Source organism: Asterias amurensis, chromosome 2, assembly GCF_032118995.1.
Source record: "Asterias amurensis chromosome 2, ASM3211899v1".
In the NCBI taxonomy this organism is placed as follows: Eukaryota; Metazoa; Echinodermata; class Asteroidea; order Forcipulatida; family Asteriidae; genus Asterias; species Asterias amurensis.
The window spans coordinates 6,647,670-6,668,969 of record NC_092649.1 but is presented as its reverse complement, the minus strand read 5'-3'; the positions used below and the strand labels follow the sequence as shown (position 1 = coordinate 6,668,969).

Sequence of the window (21,300 nt, the reverse complement as noted above, 5' to 3'; positions counted from 1 at the left end):
ATTTGGTAATTGTCAAAGACCATTATTATCATTTGGTTTATCCAATTCCGTTTATGCATAAATAAAATAATTGTGAAAATTTGGGCTCAATGGTTTAAAAAAGTCGCAAAAAAACATTGAAAGGAAAAAATACCCCTTTTGCACAAATTTATATGGTTTCAAATGACTGATCTCAGATTCAAACAATTTTATGAGAAATTGCCTCTTTTTCACATTGTTTTGTACTATCGATAGCTCATCATTGCTCATTACCAAGTAAGTTTTTATGCTAGTTTATACTTTGAGTAACTACCAAACGTGTCCAACATTACTAAAGACTAAAAATTGAAATGTTCACAGATTTGACACATTACTTTTTCCTCCATGCTTATATAATGTAATGGTTATCCGGGTGTAAAACTTATCTTGAAATATTTTGCCTGATTTTGAAGCTATAATGTTTCAAAAACGAGGAACACAATAAGTTTTCATCTGGCGAGGCCCAAAGCTGTTTTTTGAAATTCATTTTGAAAACGTTGATGGGAATTCATTGTGTCCCTTAGTGACAGATTGCGCTTATAGTTTTCTTTGTTTAAATTCAATAAAACATTATTATATTATTATACAGAGTACTGGATGGGTAATTACAAAATTTAAACACTTTTAAAGCCCACTGAGTATATAATTTTTACCAAATGTTTTTGTCGTAAGTGAGTGTAAAGTCAAGAATTTTAGCTTTTGATGACTTCAATTTGCATTGCTGCAATTGAAATAAGCCCCAAACGACTAAATATTGGTATTGATTTTTTTTTCTTCTTTCACCCACCTAGTTTTGACTTGTCCAACCCTTGACCCGCCTACCAATGGTGACTTCCAAAATGGCGGCTCTTGTAGCAACACCTATGCCTCGTGGTGTTATTTTGAGTGTGATACCGGCTTTAGCATCACTGGTAGTTCCGCTAGACATTGTATGGTGCAGGGTGTGGATCAGAGTGATGCAACCTGGAGTGGAACTTCAACCGGATGCCAACGTAAGCATGCTATATAAAATGTTATCTTCCAGTGCGCGCTAATACACCAATCAGATGCTCGAACTGGAGGGTGGTATAATATAACCTACTCCCAGTTTTTTTTTATTGCACACTGCGTCACACTCCGAATACGGACAGTGCAAAAATTACACACGCAAGCCCACGGAACACATAAAAATATAGCCCGTCTGCGTCCCATATCCAACTCGACCTCGTTGGATATGGGACACAGAAGTGCTATATTTTTCTGTATTCCACGTGCCCTTGTGTGATAACTTACAATATATTCTAAAAGCAAATCCAGGTTGATTGCTCATTACTTCCCCATGATCCTCATATTTTCTTGGAATAGGTTAACTTTTTGTCCCAGATGTTAAGAACTCAACCCTTGTTGAAACCAACTCCTTATGTTAAACTAATACTGGGGTCACCTGTTTGTGTTTTAGCCTCTACCTGTCCGATACCCTCAAGCACTATGTTATACCCGGAGGAGTCCAACACCTGCCCTGCAGTGAACCCATTACCCTACAACAGCATATGTAGCTTCAATTGCCCTGAAGGGTACGCTATTCAAGGCGGATCATCTTCAACCTGTGGGGTTGAGAATCAGTGGGAGCAAACCCTACCCCAATGTCAAGGTGGGTCAAATATTATCAAATAAATCATAATAATTATTGCTTAGAGCGCTCATATCCGTCACTCAGAGGCTTCAACATTCTGTATATTTGGCACCCGAAGCGAAGCCGAGGGGGACATTTCCCTTTGAGGGTGTACAGTTAAGATATGTGTGTCTTTTTTCAGGTATTTTCATTCTGCAGAGTATTGTGCTGATCTTCAGGTTTTATTACAAGAAAGAAATTCCACATGTTAGAAAGAAGAAAAATGGCTGTGAGGATCATTTGTCTACAAAAATGGCTCTGAGAATAATAAAATAATAATAATAATAATAATAATAATAATAATAATAATAATAATAATAATAATAACAATAACAACGACGACGACGATGACGACGATGACGACGACGACGACGACGACGACGACGACGACGACAATGACAAGACTTGACAAGACAAGACTTGTAATGCGCACGTATCCACCCTGCTGGGTGTTCAAGGTGCAGTAAAACCAACAAATAAAAACAGACACAACATAAATTAGTCCTTGAAAATCTCTGACATAAGATTCGTTTTGAGAAGAGATTTGAATGTTGTGGTACAAAGACAAGTTCTAAGATTGAGTGGTAGAGAGTTCCAGATGTGTGGCACAGCTGAAGAAAAAGACCTGTCTCCCCATGAGTGTTGAGACTTGGGTTCAATGAGAAGAAGCATGGAACTTGATCGAAGATTTCTTGATGGAGTGTAAACTTGAAGTTCAGAAATATAGAGGGGAGCCTTGCCAATATAAGCAATACCGTACAAACAAATTTATTGGGATTCCCAGCACGATTTTAATTGTATCCTGTCGGGATTTGGGCAGGATCCTGGTGGGAATGACCTAAACAGAGATCCCGGTAAAGAAACCATGATGGTGGGATTCCAGTGGGATAGATAACTGCTAAACTATGTAACAATGAAAACAAATTGTAAAACCTAGCAAAGGATAGACATTGTTCTGTGAAATGTGCGCTTTTCCTACAGCTGGCATGGATTGTTCCAGGTTAAACAATGCAATGCTAAAAAATTGATCAATGCTTTTACTGTAGACTCAAGCAGTTTCTTTTAAATCAGTTGATTTTTTTTTTTTTTGCAGAGATCACGTGTTACAACAGTGATTTGCCAGTCCCAAATAATGGCACGAAGAGCGGCTGTTCTGGAAATTATGAATCGTATGGTACCACGTGTACACTGTCTTGCAATCGTGGTTACTCTCCAACATCAGAAGTACAGAGAACTTGTCAGAGTAATGGGGTCAGCGGAGTCTGGTCGGGTGGAACCATTTCGTGCACAGGTGAGTTGCAATAGTTAGCCTTTCAACATCAAGATTCAGTCTTACTCAAAAATGATATTTTGAAGAAAAGTAAGTACCAAGATCAAGTGTTTTGCTGCACATACGGATGAAAGTGTAAAAAGAGGCCGAGATAGGATTTGATTCACATCCATACATAGTAAGCCAGAAGCCGATCTCATGAAATGCTAGGATTAATCCTAGCTCATCCTAACTTAGGGTGGGTTCAATGTGTCCTATACGGAACCTAACTCGTCCTAAATCCTAAGTTAAGAAGATTTTGGTGAAATCATCGGCAGGAATCATTGAAATGGAAAAAAACGCCCTCATTTTACCCAGAAATGATCTTATATAATAAACAAGAATTTTTGAGTTAGGCTGTTGTCATAGATAACATGGGTCAGATTATTCATTACTTTTTGTAGTTTGCGACTTTGTTCTTTATAAGGGTGCATGGCAAACTATGCTCAATAAAGAGATGTGACTTTACAGTTTGAAAATCTTTAGCCTTCCAGAAGGCAAACACTACTTAGTTTACACATATGCAAAGCGCGCAGCGCACTTGTACGCATGACTCTCCTGTCGGCTGCTAGCATGCACAATAAAGGATGGCTGGTCGCGCAATAGTGCGTTCACACTTGTACCATCCTTGTGTGAACATTTTGAACCTCAAAAATGGAAGCGTGTGCAAGTGCGTTGCACGTTGTGCAGTGGGTCCGATATACAGTACTTCAACGATTGGGCAAAAAAGTATGTGAAAGTGTTCTTTATTTCATTTATAGGCCTATTGGGTTTACCTTTAATATTTTTTATAATTTTCCAAGGCAAGGCTCAACGTGATTTGATTCAAATTGTGTTCAATATGATGTAAACTTTTAACTGTCTTTTTGTTTTGTTATAGCTGTGGTTTGCCCACCACTTTCCATGCCTGCCAATGGTATTGTTTCTTACTGTGTACGTAATGGACAAGATAGACTTACAACTGGAACCCAATTGTTTGACACAACATGTACTTTTGTTTGCAATGAAGGCTACACTATCTTTGGTACAGGGAGTCGCAATTGTCTTGTGTCAGGAATTTGGGATGGTAGTAGTGTACAATGCAATGGTAAGCTGAAATGAACAACTTGGAAGTGAAATTAGTTTTGCAACGAGTAAAATTAGTATCTGAAGAAACAAGGGGCCTTTCTCAAACCACGGCTTGGGCTCTGGCTCAGGCTCCGCGTGCTGATATCCGTGCAATACGCGCTGCTCCAAAATGCAGGTTAAATGCAAGCTGCGTACACAGCACGCGGAGCCTAAGCCGGAGCCCAAGCCGTGGTTTGAGAAAGGCCCCAGGTGTGTTGTGTTACACTAACTACCGTAGGAAGAATAATCCCTTTAGGAATACACAATCTGAGAAGTCTTACCACTTTGAAGGATTTGGGTACTTTAATCACAAAACACAATGTTCACAGATTTCTATTCTAATTACACAGTTTGAAGATAACAAAGCTTCCCTTAAATATTACTTCTTGAGGTGCTGTAGTTTTTGAGAAATGAGTGGAATAAGTCACAAAAATAATGTTTGTCTCAGTTTTAGCATGTAAAACGTATGTACCATTTATGGTATATTATCATAAAACGTATTGGTATATAATTACCATCACTGGTAAATACATTTTACACACTGAAACTGAGACAAAAATTACTCTTGTGACATAATTTTCTGCTATCACTATCTTCAAACAGTGTTAGTTTGATGAAAATCTGTGGACATTGTGTTATGTGTAACAAAAAGTACCCCAATTCCTAATGCTTTATTTATTCAAATTTTGGGGAATGAAAAGTGATATCTTTTTCTATATAAGCAATAGTTCAAAGTGAAATGTTCCTCAAAATGCATTATACAATCCAAATCTGCTATACTTCTTACCAATTCTTACCACGTGAGTTTTTATTGCTGTTAATTTTCAGAGTCATTACCAAACGTATACATACCTTTTAGGTAACAACAAACTTTTTCTGTTAATTTCTCTTTAGATGAGACACCTCCCTTAGTGCAGTGCCCAGTGAACCAAGTCATCTTTGCTGGGACTGGTCAGATCATGGTGTCATTGTCATGGTCATGGGAACCTGTGACGGTAACTTTATTTAATTTTCCTTCATGATAGTCTGGGTTCAAGTGGAAGAAAATATCAGTGTGTTTAAATTTGTTATTTGCATAGTCTTTACTTTATAAAATATTAATGAAAATCATAGCATAAATAACACCAGTGATAATATTAAAGTCTTATATATCCACTACAGGTGCTCAAGGGAAGCAAAGTAAACAAGAAAACAAAAGTGAAAATAAACAAAAGAAAATCAATCAAGAAAGACAAAATGCACACAGAATAATCAACCTGCGCATGAATATTTGCATAGACACATCATGGTGAATTGACCAATGGGAATTAGGCTCTCAATCATGAATATGTATGAGGTAGTTTTATCCATTCAATGCCTTCATTTGCACTTTGTGTCTTTGTTGTGTGCATAAGTTGAGATTAGTTGAACACACTGGAAATGGTCAAGTCTATTAAGGTGCTCTTTCAATCTTTTTTCTAGGGGACTGACGCTGGTCAAACTATCTTTGCCAGCCTGCACACCTTCAACTCAGATCCTGTCAATGGGACAAGGCCTACTACATTGATTGAAGGCACACATTCATTGGTCTATGTAGCCACAGACAGTGCAGGCAATTCAGGGTTTTGCTCTATGCAAGTTGAGGCTAAAGGTTAGGCGTCAATTAGTATAGCTTTGTATTTTTTTTCACACAGACTACACCGGCTCTTCTTAGAGCCAACACTCCCACAAAAGAGATATACATGTACACATGGTTGTACCCCCACAAGTTCTTCAACGGCAATTAAAAACCGGCAGGGTTGTGGGCGTGTGATAAGGCCCTTGCTTCGGCTCGGGCCTTTATAGCATGACCACAACCCTGCACAGTTTTACATGGCGGTTAAAGAACTACTCTTTTATTATATATAGAAAGGTTTGCGCTAACACCATGTAATGACTATCTTTAATGAGTTGGGGTGGTTCTGAAAAGAACCGTTGGTTTCAACTTGGTTTCGATCAGTATGCTCTGACCATCTTCTGGAGAAAGCTAGGCTCTGATGCACCACCCAAGACTCCAGAGCAGGTTACACCATGCATCACCGAGCTTCATTTCCCGCCTCTATTTCCCGCCTTTGTGCATCACCAAGCTAATCCGCCTCCACAGTACTTTAGCAGCATGCAGCATCAGAATCCAGCTTTCTCCAGAAGACGATTAGAGCATACTGATTGAAACGTCGAGTTGAAACCAACGGTTCTTTTCAGAACCACCCCAACTCATTAGAGATAGTCATTACATGGTGTTACCGCAAACCTTTCTATATCGTATTTCCACCATGCAAAGTTTCAAATCCTTCTTACTCTTTTATTCCCATTCGTAAATGCTATTTTGGTTTATAGGCATCAACAGTTTTTGGCATGTTCGAATAGTTTGTGTGCGTATTCCTCGCATCCATGCGCTAAGCCGCACAAATGCTATCCAAAAAACCCCAGTTATAAACAGATCCAGCTGGTCATTATCAACTATTTAAACCACTAGTTGAAATCCGATTCAACACACTTTGATTCCCATTCATAACTACCTTTTTGGTTAAAAGGCGTAATACTCTGTGTGTTTTCTGATTCCGTCCGTGCGCATGCGCGTACAGTCTTGGTGCATATTCGCTGGTTTTCCTTTCACACACAGCGCGGCCAACTCACCGACAGCGCCTGCATCGCCTGTAACAAGAAACGTCTTGCATCAAGACTAGTGCGGAGTTTCACAATCGGTAATACAAACACTGGTTATTATCAACGGTTTAAACACCCCCATGTGACGCGCTCTCCACCAGTAGGAATAGCAAAACTGTCTGAGGTATTTATGAATTAAGGTTTAAATGTTTCATTCAATACAGTGACCAGATGTTATGGTTTAAGTGCCCCAGAAAATGGCATGATTGATCTTGTGTCAGGAAATGGTTCCTGTATTGAGAGCGCTGTTTACGGCTCAAGGTGTGCGGTCAGTTGTGAGGCTGGCCACACTTTGTCAACAGAGGGCACTACATTGGTTAGACAGTGCGACCGTCTGAGTGAGCAGAGTACTGTGGGTTTTTGGACCCAGAATCCACCATCATGTAATGGTATGTTTAGAATAACAACAACTAAAACTTATTCATTCTTATTGTATGTGCTATTTCAGAGGAGATTGGTTTAAAGGTCAACATTTATCGTTTAAGCTTCCAATTTCTCATGGGGAATATTTACAACAAATAAAGTAAAGTACAACCATTTTTTTTATGTTTGACGCTATTTTACTTTTTATGTTTTAAATACAACCCTTGGTGGCTGACAAAAAACTGTTCTTGTTTTGTGGTAGAAAAAATGAATTTCTATTCATTTGCTTAGTTTAAGTTAAATTATGCATTTTTGATCTTTTTATGAAGATCTCTTTTAGAGATCTTTTAGATTTGTAAGCTTTGCTTTTCTTCCTACAGTAAACTTATGCAGCTTTCCGAATATTACCAATGGCTACATTGTGGGTTGCAATGGTGATAGTGCTTCATATGAAGACTCCTGTGAGTTTCGTTGTGACCAGGGTCAAAGGACACCTAGCGGTCAAACCTTCCGAGTCCGTCAGTGTCAAGCAGACACCTCTTGGAGTGGGAAGGACTTTCAATGTACAGGTAAGCATTTGGAAATGATTGCTGTCATGTTATACACTTTGTAGGACTACATCAAGGAGTGTTTTACCAGATTGTCTAAACACACAAATTTACTAAAGAAGAGTCCAGCTAAGCAGAAACGGGTTTCTAGCCAAACACACAGAAATGTTCTGCCATTGGTTTTTTTGGCAGATGCATTTCATACGCAATAATTTCTTTTTTGGGTTGAACAAAGAATTGACTAGAGTGGGATTCGAACCAACGACCTCCGGATTAACGTGCTGGCGCTCTACCAACTGAGCTATCTAGCCCTATATTGGCGGTGTCCCTATTTTGTCAATATCTTTGTTCGGGGGTGCCAGTCAGAAGCCATACAACCGTTAACTGCCGTGTAGCCAGGGATCACACCCAAATTACGATACAACCTGGGAAGCGGCAGCTAGGGGATCACCTTAAGGGGATGCGACTTTTTGTTTCAGATATCAATATAAACCACAAGGGAAACTGACTGGGTAAATTTGTAAATGTTTTTTGGGTTGAACAAAGAATTGATTAGAGTGGGATTTGAACCAAAGACCTCCGGATTAACGTGCCGGCGCTCTACCAACGGAGCTATCTAGCCCTATATTGGCGGTGTCCCTATTTTGTCAATATCTTTGTCAATATCTAATTTCTGTTAAGTGCCACTATGAAATTGGGACTAGGTTGTCAGATTCAGGGTATGACTGCAGTAAGAACTCTTATTAGAAGTTTTGACATGGCTTTTCTTCCTGCAGCTGTGAAGATCTGGAACAGCCTACCATCATGCATCGGTTATCTCAGACATTACTACCCCAGGGCATGCAGTCATTCAAATGTAGAGTAAACGTATACCTTAAAGCCATTGGACTCTTTCGGTACAGAAAAAAAAAAAAAAGTTCACAGATTTACAAATAATTTACAGGGTTTACAGAAGGTAATGGTGAAAGACTTCTGTTGAAATATTAGTCCATGAAATGCTTTACTTTTTGAGAAAATGGTAAAACAATATAAATTCTCGTTAACGAGAATTACGGATTTGTTATAAACACATGTCATGACACGGCGAAACGCGCGAAAACAGGAGTGGGTTTTTCCTGTTATTTTCTCCCGACTCCGATGTCCGATTGAGCCTAAATTTCCACAGGATTGTTATTTTAAATATAAGTTGTGATACACGAAGTGTGGGACTTGGACAATACTGTTTACTGAAAGTGTATAATGGCTTTAAGTAATTATGATTGCAGTTGATAATAGTTGTTGTGTCTCTCAACACTTTATAGTGAGTGAGGCATAGTCCAATAACCATTATCTCCTTTTTTTTCTTCTTGCTTTTTATCATGGAATGGTCTGTTGAAACAAGCACTTATGTAGCTATCCCTATGGGATATTACATGTATGCTTGTTTTTTTAGGGGCACTCCTTATTTATTTATTTTTTTTTAAGTCAGCTGTTGTGTCTTGTATGTAGGAGGTCATATGTGTCCAAGTCTCACCCAAAGTAGCCATAGAACTTGGTTTCCTGGGCCAACATAAAGCCTTCTCACTACTCTATTCCCTGGTGTTGCCCCTGGGAATAACGGCAAGCCTTTTCAAACTATGATTGCTTTAACTGCCCCATCAAATGGGCTACTCCGGGAATAGCCACCCCTGCTCAACAGGAATGGGGTTGACCCCCTGGTATTCATGAAACAATAAACCGGAACCCGAAGGAATAGGGTATTTAAGTGCGTTGGGGTAACCAGGGGGTGAGAAAAGTCCTGGAGCCTCCCCTAGGCAGTATTCCATGGGGATGAAAGATACAGTGCGAAAATGGGTCCAGTATCATTGACTGGAGTCAGTGGTAAGTAATTGGATGGAAGTAGACCATGATTTGTTGTTTGTGTGAGAAATGATATTAATATCGACGTATTACTTTATCATGATAGTGACAGTGACATGTCCAGGTCCCTTCTCGATCACCCATGGATCCATAGAGCCAGCTACCTGCAGCCAGGCCTCGATGCTACCATACAACACTGAGTGTCTCTTCAGCTGTAATAATGGCTTCATTCAACAGGGTCCTTCAAGCAAGACATGCACAGATGATGGATCATGGGATAACCCTCAGACCACTCTGTGTATTGGTAAGACTCTCCACATCTTTTCTTTCTTGCCTCGTTCTCACCAATTGCATCAGTACTAACAAAACTGCATTCATAAATACCTAAGACAGTTTATCCATTCTGATTGATCGAGAGGGCATCACGAGGGGTTGTTTGAATGGATGATATATAACACCAGTAAAAAGTGTTGAAACATGGGCGTGACACCTGTGCTTATAAGACAGTTTCTTCATTCCTATTGGTCGAAAGCAACGGCTGAAAAAGTTGTGCAACATCACGCAATACGCGCGACGCATTCCCTTATAAGGAGTTGTTTACCCGAGGGCCTTACCATTTCATAGCTGGAGGGGTGTTGTGTTGAAAGAAATCATTGAACAAATATAATTTTTGCATTTGTTTTACCTTTTGACCAAAAAGTGTTGATGTTTTTTGACCGAAAAGATATTTCTGAATGGGAATCAAAGTGTGTTGACTCGGTTTTTAACTATGGTTTAAACCCGCCGAGGCCTTGTTCTCGATAATTTACCTTGACTTTGTCTCGGTAAAATGATCAAGTCCAGGCCTTGTCGCAGGTTTATACCATTAGTTGAAAACCTCTTCACGACACATTGATTCCCTTATTGGCTCCCACTTATGTTTTGTACAGTTTACAAATTTTTGTTTGCTAACTTTTGAAGCTTAAACATGTCCATCTCCTGCTTATTTATCTGAACTTGTTCGCCATTATTTCCAGGCTAGTTCTTTACACTGTTTTAAGTCTCTGTTTAAAACTACTAAGAACTGTTTAAAGCTGCTTATTTTTATTTAATCTGCTTATTCGTAATTGTACCTTTTCTCTTATTGTATATTTTATTGTTCTCTTTATGCGTGTTTTGTATATAGGCACTCTAAAACTACCTTTATAATTATTATAACTATTGTTTCTTAAAAACCTTTCTATCTATAACAATGTCGCACAACTATTTAAAAATAGTGTTGAACTTGTTGAAAGCAAAGCAACCAATCATTATTGATAGCTTGATGCACTTTATTTGGCAGCAAAAAGGAAGATGGTTTTAGGTCTAAAATAACTGCCATTATGATTAGAGTGATTAATGTTGGTGTGCCAAAAGTTTCAAACGTGGTGGATAAACATCAGTATGTATTCTTATTAAAATAAACAGCGCCACCAAATGACTGGTGGTGTCTCTTTCTGAGGATGACTAGTGAAACTTGCCGAAACGTAAATGAAAATTATGTGAGTATTTGGCTGTGTTTCTTAGAAAATTTATTGATTAAGTTGATATTTTACCAGCCTGATGAACTTCTTTCACGTTATTAATTATTATTGGGTTATTTTGTGGCATAGTTTTGCATTAGTTCAACTGATTGTTTGTTCATCTTTATCTGTGTTCATTACACTTAGTCAAACTGAATTTGGAGTAGTTTTTGCTAATAACTCCTTTTCGATCACACTCTTGCAGACCAACAGAAACCCAGTTTTGAAGACAGTTGTCCGAAGTGGATCACAGTAACAAGTGCCTTTGGCTCAACATTTCAAGTGGTTGATTTTGATGTGCCGACTGCCACTGATTACTCTGGCAATGTTACTGTCAGAAGGTGAGTTGGTTTAAAAGCACTAGAGACTCTGTTTAAAGCCGTTGGACACTTTCAGTAAACAGTATTGTCCAAGGGCCCACACTTTGTGTATCACAACTTATAGATAAAATAACAAACCTCTATCGGTCATCTAAGTCAGGAGAAAATAACTCAAAAACCCACCCTTGTTTTCTGCACATTCCGCCGTGTCATGACATGTCTTTAAAACAAATCCGTAATTCTCAATATCGAGAATTGATAATTGTTTTAATGTTTTCTCAAAAATTAAAGCATTTCATGGAATAATATTTCAAGAGAAGTCTCGTTCACCATTACCTTCTGTGAACCCTGTAAGTTTTTTGTAAATCTGTGAACTTTTTTTTTTTTTTCTGTTCGGAAAGTGTATAATGGTTTTAAAGGCACTGCTGTTGATTTCACCAAACTCTATCTAACTTAGGACTTATCTTAGGACTTAGGACGAGTTCAGTTCTGTATCAGAAGACATTTAAGACGCATTGAACCCATCCTAAGTAAGGAAGGGTTATACTCGTTCTAACTCGAGATAGGATTAGCTCAGCGTTTTGTGAAATTGGCTGCTGGACACATTTTGGTAAGTGTCAAAGACCAGTATTCTCACTTGGTGCATCCCAACATATGCATAACAAACCCTATCTTTACATGTAATGTGGGTTTCTCCTGTCAGCCTCTCACCAGCCCCTTCTATTTTTTATCTCTTTTTATTCAAAGTGCTTTAGAAATGATCTGTCAATTTTGACTTACTGTAAATTTCTGATGATTCCTGGCAGGCAAAGCGGACATACGGCACCAGGAAGTGTGTTCCCTGAAGGAAGAACAACTGTTACTTACATCGCTACAGACCCGACTGGTAACTCTCAACTCTGTGATGTCTTCATTACGGTTGAAGGTAAAGTTTTGTATTTCCTTTTTGTCACGGCTCTATGTTCATTGTGGTCAATTTTGTTTATATCATTATCAAAGATGGCCTTAAAATAAAACTGATAAACAAAACTTCAAACAAATACTTTCATGTCAATTTTTGAGTGTTTTTGTTTTGTTAAGAGGTACTTTAGGCATGAAAGCTTTTGTTTGGCATCTAGAAGCACACAAATTTGTGCATCAAGGGTGTTTGTTCTTTTATAAAATTCTTTTGCAACTTCAATGACCAATTAAGTCCACACTTTCACAGATTTTTTTATTTTAAGCATATTTTGGGATACACCATGGAGGTACACCAAGTGAGAAAACGGGTCTTTAACAATTTTCAAAGGTGTCCAGCGCATTTAAACAGATATTCATAAATACCTCAGACAGTTTCGCTATTGCTATTGGTGGAGAGCGCGTCACGCGGGTGTGTATAAACCTTTGTTTATGACCAGTAAAAAGTGTTGAAACATGGGCGTGACACGCGAGCTTGCACCTGTGCTTATAAGACAGTTTCTTCATTCCTATTGGTCGAGCAATGGCCGGGACAGTTGTGCCACATCACGCGATACGTGTGACGAGCACAGAATTCCCTTACAAGGAGTTGTTTACCCTAGGGAGGCGGAGTGGTTTAAACCCGCTGAGGCCTGGTTCTTGATAATTTACCTCGACTTCTTCTCGGTAAAATTATCAAGAACCAGGCCTCGTTGAGATTAAACCACTAGTTGAAAACCTCTTCACCACACATTGATTCCCTTACTTATGTAAAGACATATCACCCCAAAACTTTTTTTCACACTTTTTCAGTTTATCGTTGTGGAAGACTAGAGGCCCCAGGATCAGGCAGTGTGTTATGCAACCATACAGCTCACATCGTTGGCACTCAGTGCGTGCTGGAATGTAACACTGGCTACACCATGGGTGGATCAGATATTAGAACATGTCAACTTAATGGTGACAACACTCCGTACTGGGATGGACAAAATACAGTATGCACAAGTGAGTTGGGCATCCTGAATTCCTTTATAGTTTGCTCATCAGCTCTTGAAACAAGTTCGAGTGTGCACCATGCATGGTTAACTAAAGGTTAACTATTTTGACTCAAACCCAGACTGGTTGACTACTGTTGTGTTGTGGACCATTTGGAACCAGCCTCAGGACCAGGGGTGGATTTCACTAAGAGTTAAGACTAGTCTTATCCCGAGTTAGGACAAGTTACTTGTCCTAACTTAGGACTATAGCCATACATTTTTTTTATAATAATAATAATAGTGGCAATTTATAATGCGCCATGTCTGTCTAAAAGACACTCCTGGCGCAGGAGAGATGCCGAAGCCAGATAGCGAAGAATATAGTCAAGCACACAAATAAGTTTTCAAATGGGTTTTGAAGCTGGAATATGTAGTGAGTTGTCGGAGTTTAGGGGGGAGTTCGTTCCATAGTGATGGGCCAGAGTGTGAGAAAGAGCGGGCTCCCCATGAATGGCGTGTTCGTGGAATGTTTAGAAGTTTGGTGGACGATGATCTGAGGTGCCTGGGTGGAGCATGAAGATGTAGCAGGTTCTGGATGTATGTTGGTGCTGTGCCCTGGAGAGACTGATACACAAGAAGGAGAATTTTGAAGTGGATGCGCTTTTGAACCGGGAGCCAGTGCAGGGCTTTGAGGATTGGAGTGATGTGTGTTGATCTTTTAGTAAGGGTGACAAGTCGAGCGGCCGAATTTTGGAGTCGTTGGAGACGCTTGATCTGATGCTCTGGCATATTGCTGAGAATGGCATTGCAGAAGTCAAGTCGTGATGTTATAAGAGAATGCACAACCTGCTCTGTAGCTTTGCGGGAGAGGAACTTTCGAATGTGGGAGAGGTTGCGAAGCTGGTACCTGACAGATTTAGCGATATGTGATATGTTGTTGTTGAACGTCATAGTAGAGTCGAAGACTACTCCAAGATTCCTGCATTTGTGTTTCGGACTGTGGTTTGCTTCGTCAGTTGTGAAGACTGGCTCAGTGACCTTGTTGAGCATCCCCTTCGAGCCTAACAACATGAACTCCGTCTTGAGCCCATTGAGTTTAAGATTGTTGCGTGACATCCAAACTTTAATTTCAGCTAGGCATTCCTCTAAACGTCTGAGAACAGAAAGAAGATTCACATCTGACGGAGGAAAGGAAATAAAAAGCTGGATGTCATCAGCGTAAAAGTGGTACTGAACGTTGTGCTTGCAGATGAGCTCTCCAAGGGGTTGTGTATATACAGAAAACAGCAACGGTCCACACACAGAGCCTTGAGGGACTCCATGTGTCAGATGTGTTGGCTCTGATTTGACTCCATCAATGGACACAGACTGAGAGCGATTACTAAGGTAAGACGCGAACCACCGAATGGCATTAGAAGTTACTCCAAAGGTTTGAAGGCGCTCGATCAAAGTTGTGTGACAGACTGTATCAAAAGCCGAGGAAACATCAAGCAAAACCAGAGCCGTCAGGTTACCGTTGTCCATCTGCCGTAGTATATGGTCTGTCAAACTCACAAGAAGGGTTTCAACACTGTGATTGCTCCTATATGCAGACTGGTGACTATCTAGTATGTTGTTATCAGACAGATGCTCTGTGAGCCTGGAGAATGCAGCCCTCTCCATAACCTTGGAGAGGAAAGGGAGATTTGATACCGGTCGATAGTTTTGCAATGAGTTGATGTCCAAGCCATTCTTCTTCAACACAGGTCGGACATTAGCGTGCTTCAGAGTATTGGGGAATTGTCCACTTTGAAAGCTGGAATTTATTATGTTGGTGATGGCTGGAACCATAACTGGCAAACATTTCTTAAGCAGATGGGTAGGCAATGGATCAAGGTCGCAAGACTTAGTGGGAGATTTATTGATGATCAACCGGACCTCAGTAGATGTGAGGACTAGTTCTAACTCTTTGTGAAATCGACCCAAGGGTATTGTCCGTGGTCCGATAGCCTGTTCCATGCTAATATGTGTAAACTGCAGAGGGGAACCAGTGACTCTGTACATGTATAATAATAATAATAATAATAATAATAGCTAATTCTTATATAGCGCATTTCATAACTGAAAGAAATACCAATGCGCTTAACAAAAAACAAAAGGCAAACAATAAAGCAACCAATAACAAAAAATACGCTAACAAAATGCAAACGAAAGGATTAAACTGAACAGAAGGCAATAGAAAACAAATGGGATTTGAGCAGAGTTTTGAATTGTTCCATGCTCTGTGGAGAGCGGATGTAGCCAGGAAGAGAGTTCCAAAGTTGGGGGGCGGCACTAGAGAAAGTCCTTGAACCGAAGGATTTAGTTCGAACGGGTGGTATGGTGAGAAGATGTTGTGATGATGAACGGAGTGGACGGGCTGGTACATAAGGGATGATGAGGTCAGACAGGTAGCTAGGGCATGTTCTATGGATTGCTTTAAACGTAGTGATGAGGAGCTTGTATAGTGAAAAGGCAGAAGGCAATGGATCAGTGCTGAATACTGTGGTACCGATGGTTGACTCTTCTAAACGAGTCACTTGAGTGAGTGCATCACTGCGCATGTATGTTGCTGGTCAGTAGGCGACTAAATGTGCCCACTTCAACTTGCTCTTGGTTGCACCGTTCTGAAGTTTTAAGAAGACCTCCCATCATCCTCCTTTGAAAAATCTTTACTTTGTTTCAAATAGTTGGCGGAGAACAGATGCAAAACTTTGGTTGCAGTTTATCAACGTGTACATGCTTGCCTGCCACCAGGGAGTTTAGCCTAGATTGTTTGTTTAGTCCACCCTTTTTATAGTCTGCATTAGCCCATTCACTTGTGCAATATTTTAAGTCGTTTTAATTTATCTACAAGTTTACTTTTATTTATTTATTTATTTCCTTTTATAAACTGTGCAAGTCTCGTGAGAAATTGAACTTCCGGGACCATTGTGGTCCCAACCTAATGGAGTTTTACGTTGGGGAGATTTTGTTCTGTCAATAATTTTAGTTTAACATAAGTTATGACTCTAAAAAGTGAATATGTTCTTGGGAATGTAAAAATAAGGGAATGATTAAAAACAGAAAAGTAAAATCAATTCAACAAATTAAGGAAGAAAACTAAAGAAAAAAAGTTGACCTCCAGTGTCCGGTTTACTCTAAACAATTAAGAATATTACCCAATTGACGCTCCCATTATCGCTGAACCTATATGATAATCGCACCATTTGGACGTGATTCACAAACGGGGTTTATTAGAAAAACCATCCAGGTCGATGTCGAACAGCGATCCTCGTCCCGATAAATGTATAATTTTTACGTTAATTTAAACAAAACAATTATTATGTACACGAACTAAAATAATAATTATACAAAAAGTACGTTAAAAATAATAATCTTTAAGAATTTTTTAACAAATAACAATTTCAATACAATTTGGTTTTGTACAAAAATATACTTTTTTTCGAATTAAGTTCTCGTTTTCGCTACGTGCGAGACTTGCACAGTCTATTGTTTATCCTTCCCTTATCTGCTATTTTTACTTATTTATTTTTTATTCTTATTAGATATTTATGATTTACTATTGGTTGTATAATTATCTGCTTTTAGTATTGCTTTGTGTATCTTACTATGTTAAATCTATATTAATTTTATTGTGTACCCCAGATGTGGGGCAACAGATCTACGGATCACAGTATGTATTTGCTTTTGTTGTCCCTTGCCCATCTCGGGGTATATTGTCAATGTATTTTGTTTTGTACTGTTATGGCAAATAAGATAATAATAATAAAAATAATGCTTTTTGGTTTGTTTGTTTCTTTTTGCACAGTTTCGTCCTGTTCATCACAAGCCATTCCTGCCAACGCCTTTAAGTCTGGCTGTAGCAACTCTCCTGATGCTTTTGAGACTTACGGCACCGAGTGTTCCTTCTACTGCATGATAGGTTACCAGGAAGAAACCAGCGACGGTGGCCGATCACGCTGCCTGGAAGATGGCACATGGTCAGGAACAGATCTTGTGTGCACCGGTAATTTTAATCTTTTTTAGAGACATTCATTTTAAGTATAACTGCACAGCCACAATCATAGGTACGACTTTTGTTAAAAAAGACAATTGTCTTAACTATATATGTGTATATTTTTGCAGATCTTGTTTTCAACAAGCTCTTTACCAATCACTGCTTGTTCCTTACAATGGGTGACTAAAGTTAACTGCACTCATACCCCTCTTCCTTACCATAGGTGACTTCTCGACTTACCGTGACTTAAGTCGATTCATTACCAGAATTTACTAAGGTCCTTTATAGACGATTCCAAAGCTATAAGTTGTATCCAGACCAAACCGGTTGACCAATTTTTCTTAGAACGTGTTCAGACATTTTGAGAACTAGTTTGGTGTAATGAACCAGTGTTTTGAGATAATTCACAACTTTCTGATTGTTGAATTCTGTTTTCAGAGAGTCAGTGTCCGATTCTAAGTCCATCTTCAGGAGTGACTCTGATTCCCACGTCCTGCTTCAGTCAGGCAGTGTATGGAGATAATTGCCTCTTGTCATGCGTTAAGTCTGGGTTCAAGGTTGTGTCTACTGGCTCTGACCACCTGACGTGTTTTGCCAATGGACAGTGGTCACAGAATATCTCAAGCGTCCAGTGTTTTGGTAAGTTATGCATCTCAGAAACAATTTTAAAAAAAGGAAAACAGTACTTCTTATTTTAAGTTAAGTTAGGCCAGTGGTGTATACAAATATTTTCATTTGGAGGGGAGGGGGAGACATCATTTAAAGGCAGTGGACACTATTGGTAATTACTCAAAATAATTATTAGCATAAAACCTCTCTTGATTACGAGTAATGGGGAGAGGTTGATAGTAATTGTGAGAAACTGCTCCCTCTGAAGTAATGTAGTTTTCGAGAAAGAAGTAATTTTCTATGAATTTGATTTCGAGATCTCAGATTTAGAATTTGAGGTCTCGAAATCAAGCATCTGATGAAAGCACCCAACTTCAACCGACTCAGCCCTTAGTGCCCTGCTCGTGGAGTGGGTAACTATGGGGCTAGCCCCAGGTGCATGAATTGCATCGCATTTGCAGTTGAAACAAGTTTACAGCACTTTATTGATTTCTCGTCAGTGTAGGGCAGAAATTTAAATAAACTTTGTCTTTAATCCCTGCGGCAACAGTATTTAAGTTCCGCTATGTGCTCATTTTATTGTTGGCAGATGACCAAGACCCTCAGTTTACAAATTGTCCTGCGCAACAGACTTTCTATGCCTTGAATGGCTCCTCCTCGGCTGAGGTGACCTGGTCCATCTCTGCTACGGACAACGATGACCTTCCTCCTACAATAACCTGTGACGCAGTGTCAGGGGACCAGTTTGTTATTGGTCTCCACTGGGTGGTGTGTACAGCACAAGATGCTGCTGGTAACACCGCAGGATGTAGCTTCAACTTTGATGTCCAGCGTGAGTGCACTTTTTGATTAATTTTCAAATGAGCACAAAATAACTGGATGATAACAACTCATACTTTGCGCTTATTTTAAACACTTAATTATACCACTTTGCGCTCTCTTTTTATTGCAGTCAGTCATTCGGCTGATGTAAATATTTACCCTGGCATTACATATTATTGTGTACCATGCTCAGGCATGCACTTCTATACTACATGTATGCTTCATTTTGTCTGTACAAATTAGACAGATGGTACTGGAAATCATGCTTGTAATCTCCCTTTTTCGCAAGGTGATTACGTAGTAACCCCCAATTCCAGACCTTTGTCCTTCTTTTATACAAATGTGGCATTCAATAATAGACAGGCTGCCTATATTGACTATGCACAAGGTTTTGCGATTCATACTATTTCAAAAGAGAACAACAAATCTAAGTGCTTATTATGAGAACCTTTGTTGCGTGAACTAAGTTAAAGACAGTGGACACTATTGGTAATTGTCAAAGACCAGTCTTCTCACTTGGTGTATCTCAACATATGTGATGCGATCAAGCAAAATGAGTCGTTTGTCGACCCTTGTCTTTTTCTACTTTACTATACATCTGAAAAGTGCAAAAGCTATGCTTTACTTCTTTGAAAACTCTATGTTTATACAACCTTTTGTTTAAAAGTTGTGAAAGGAGAAACACCAAGAGTTATGAGTGACTGAAACAAAGAGAAAAGGGTTAAAAACCATTTTTTTTAGCGCACATTACATCCGACAGGCGCCTTGCATATACACTTTGAATATTGCGCCAAACTTCGACGGCGTTCGAAGTAAAATAAGAAATCAGAATGTTTGTGTTTCTTGAATGTTCATTCAAGTAATAAACCACAAGGGAAACTGACTTGTCCAATTTGAAATAAACTGTCTTTATGAATTCAATTTTTTTTAAACAAGGGGAGGAAAGTTTAATTATGTTTTCTTGATCAATTGATCAATTCCGGAAAATGAGCAGCCAATTTAATTTTCAGGTGTTCGAATTAAAGCTATTTTGCCTCTCCGAATTTAATTCAGAATTCGGTCAGTTAATTTCGTTTTGAGGCATTCAAATTCCTAGCACACTTATGACACACAATCATCATTCAATTTAGCAAAGCTGGTTCGACTAGAGGTTTTGCTGATTTAATCATTTTCAATTTCATAAAGAGGCAATCAATTTCGCTAAACAAGGATTCAAATAATAAACGACTTAAAGAAATACGAACAAACAGATAAACTGTAAAAGGCAACTGTTTCTTCTTTATTTTTTTCGGAAGAGATTTAATGGTTAACTGAGCAAGACCTGATTCAAATGTGCTTGAATGTTGTTGTTTTTTTGTAATGTTTTTTGTGTGTAAATTATCGCCAATCATTAATCTGTTGGCGTGCCAGACATCTTGGCATATTATGTTCGAGAGTGCCAAAATAATGAACAACCTGCCTTTAACATTTGTAAGGAAGTTAACCAAGCGTTTTTAAGAATGCACAAATTCCAGAATTGACTGCCCCAAAATGAAATTGAATTAACGCATTCCTCACAAAAATCCTTCGAATTTGAATGCAGCTTCGATGAATTGTTAAATTGAATGATTATTTTGTTAGGTTGAATGACGTAAAAGTACTTTTGACTAGTCTCAAAATGAAATCGAATGACCCTTTTCAGAAGCATTTGATTTTGTGCGAAATAGAAAAGAATGGTGGTTAAATTGGCTGCTCATTTTATGAAAACCTAAACTAGGAAATTTTTTATAAATCTAGGGCTCTAAGATCAGACTTTTTTTTATTATTTACTTTAATATTTCTTTCTTCTGATTAAAAAAAAAACAGTCATCACACGTAGAAGCACCAATTACAGAATGTTGAATAGGAAACGTAGAAACGTTCAGTTTAAAGATGTGGAAGGAAAGCCAAACCCAATCCTCTTGAAAAGCACCAGAGTGTGGGTTCAAATCCGTTTTGTGACACTTTTGTCCCGGAGCAAGACACTAAACTACAATTGCTTTGCTCCACCCAGGGGTCTTGTGAGGGCAGAGATGGTTCTTGTGATCGATTTAGCTGAATAGTGCATATTTATTGCGCAGGCTGTATAATCCCCAGGGAGCTGAGATGGTTTAAGGCCCAGTGACGAGGGGTAATAATGTCAGAAGCACTGTGAGAAGCTCTTTGATTCGAAAACCGCTTAATAAAAACTGGTTATTATTATTATTATTTGGATGGTCCTCAATTTGAGAGACTGTGTCTCTCCGATTTGGTTGATGTAGTTGAGGGCAGAGCTGATTCTTGTGATTGGTTTAGCTGAGTAGTGCATATAATTGTTGCACAGGCTGTATAATCCCCAGTGAGTTGAGACGGTTTAGGGAATGATTTAAGGCCCAGTGACCAGCCGTCGATTTCACGCAACGCTAGGATTGATCCTATCTCGAGTTAGGACGAGTAACTCGTCCAAACTTAGGTTTCATCTTAAGGTCTGCATGTTAAATTGCAGGGTTGGGACTCGTCCTAAGACCTAAGATTAATCTTAAGTTAGAAAGAGTTTGGT

At 39.0% G+C, this 21,300-nt stretch overlaps 1 protein-coding gene across 2 annotated transcripts in view; it reads left to right on the top strand.

Annotated features, from left to right (window-relative positions):
• The window catches only part of LOC139934018 (uncharacterized), a 128,058-nt gene that overhangs the window by 19,685 nt on the left and 87,073 nt on the right, over positions 1 to 21,300 (top strand). For both annotated transcript variants that reach the window (XM_071928289.1, XM_071928290.1), the window contains exons 9-23: positions 810 to 1,010; positions 1,457 to 1,648; positions 2,763 to 2,960; positions 3,859 to 4,065; positions 4,980 to 5,080; positions 5,547 to 5,715; positions 6,935 to 7,159; positions 7,514 to 7,702; positions 9,627 to 9,824; positions 11,267 to 11,402; positions 12,188 to 12,306; positions 13,131 to 13,322; positions 17,124 to 17,321; positions 17,751 to 17,951; positions 18,511 to 18,753. In XM_071928289.1, coding sequence (XP_071784390.1) covers positions 810 to 1,010; positions 1,457 to 1,648; positions 2,763 to 2,960; positions 3,859 to 4,065; positions 4,980 to 5,080; positions 5,547 to 5,715; positions 6,935 to 7,159; positions 7,514 to 7,702; positions 9,627 to 9,824; positions 11,267 to 11,402; positions 12,188 to 12,306; positions 13,131 to 13,322; positions 17,124 to 17,321; positions 17,751 to 17,951; positions 18,511 to 18,753 — 2,769 coding nt within the window. The remainder of the gene's footprint in view (positions 1 to 809; positions 1,011 to 1,456; positions 1,649 to 2,762; positions 2,961 to 3,858; positions 4,066 to 4,979; positions 5,081 to 5,546; positions 5,716 to 6,934; positions 7,160 to 7,513; positions 7,703 to 9,626; positions 9,825 to 11,266; positions 11,403 to 12,187; positions 12,307 to 13,130; positions 13,323 to 17,123; positions 17,322 to 17,750; positions 17,952 to 18,510; positions 18,754 to 21,300) is intronic.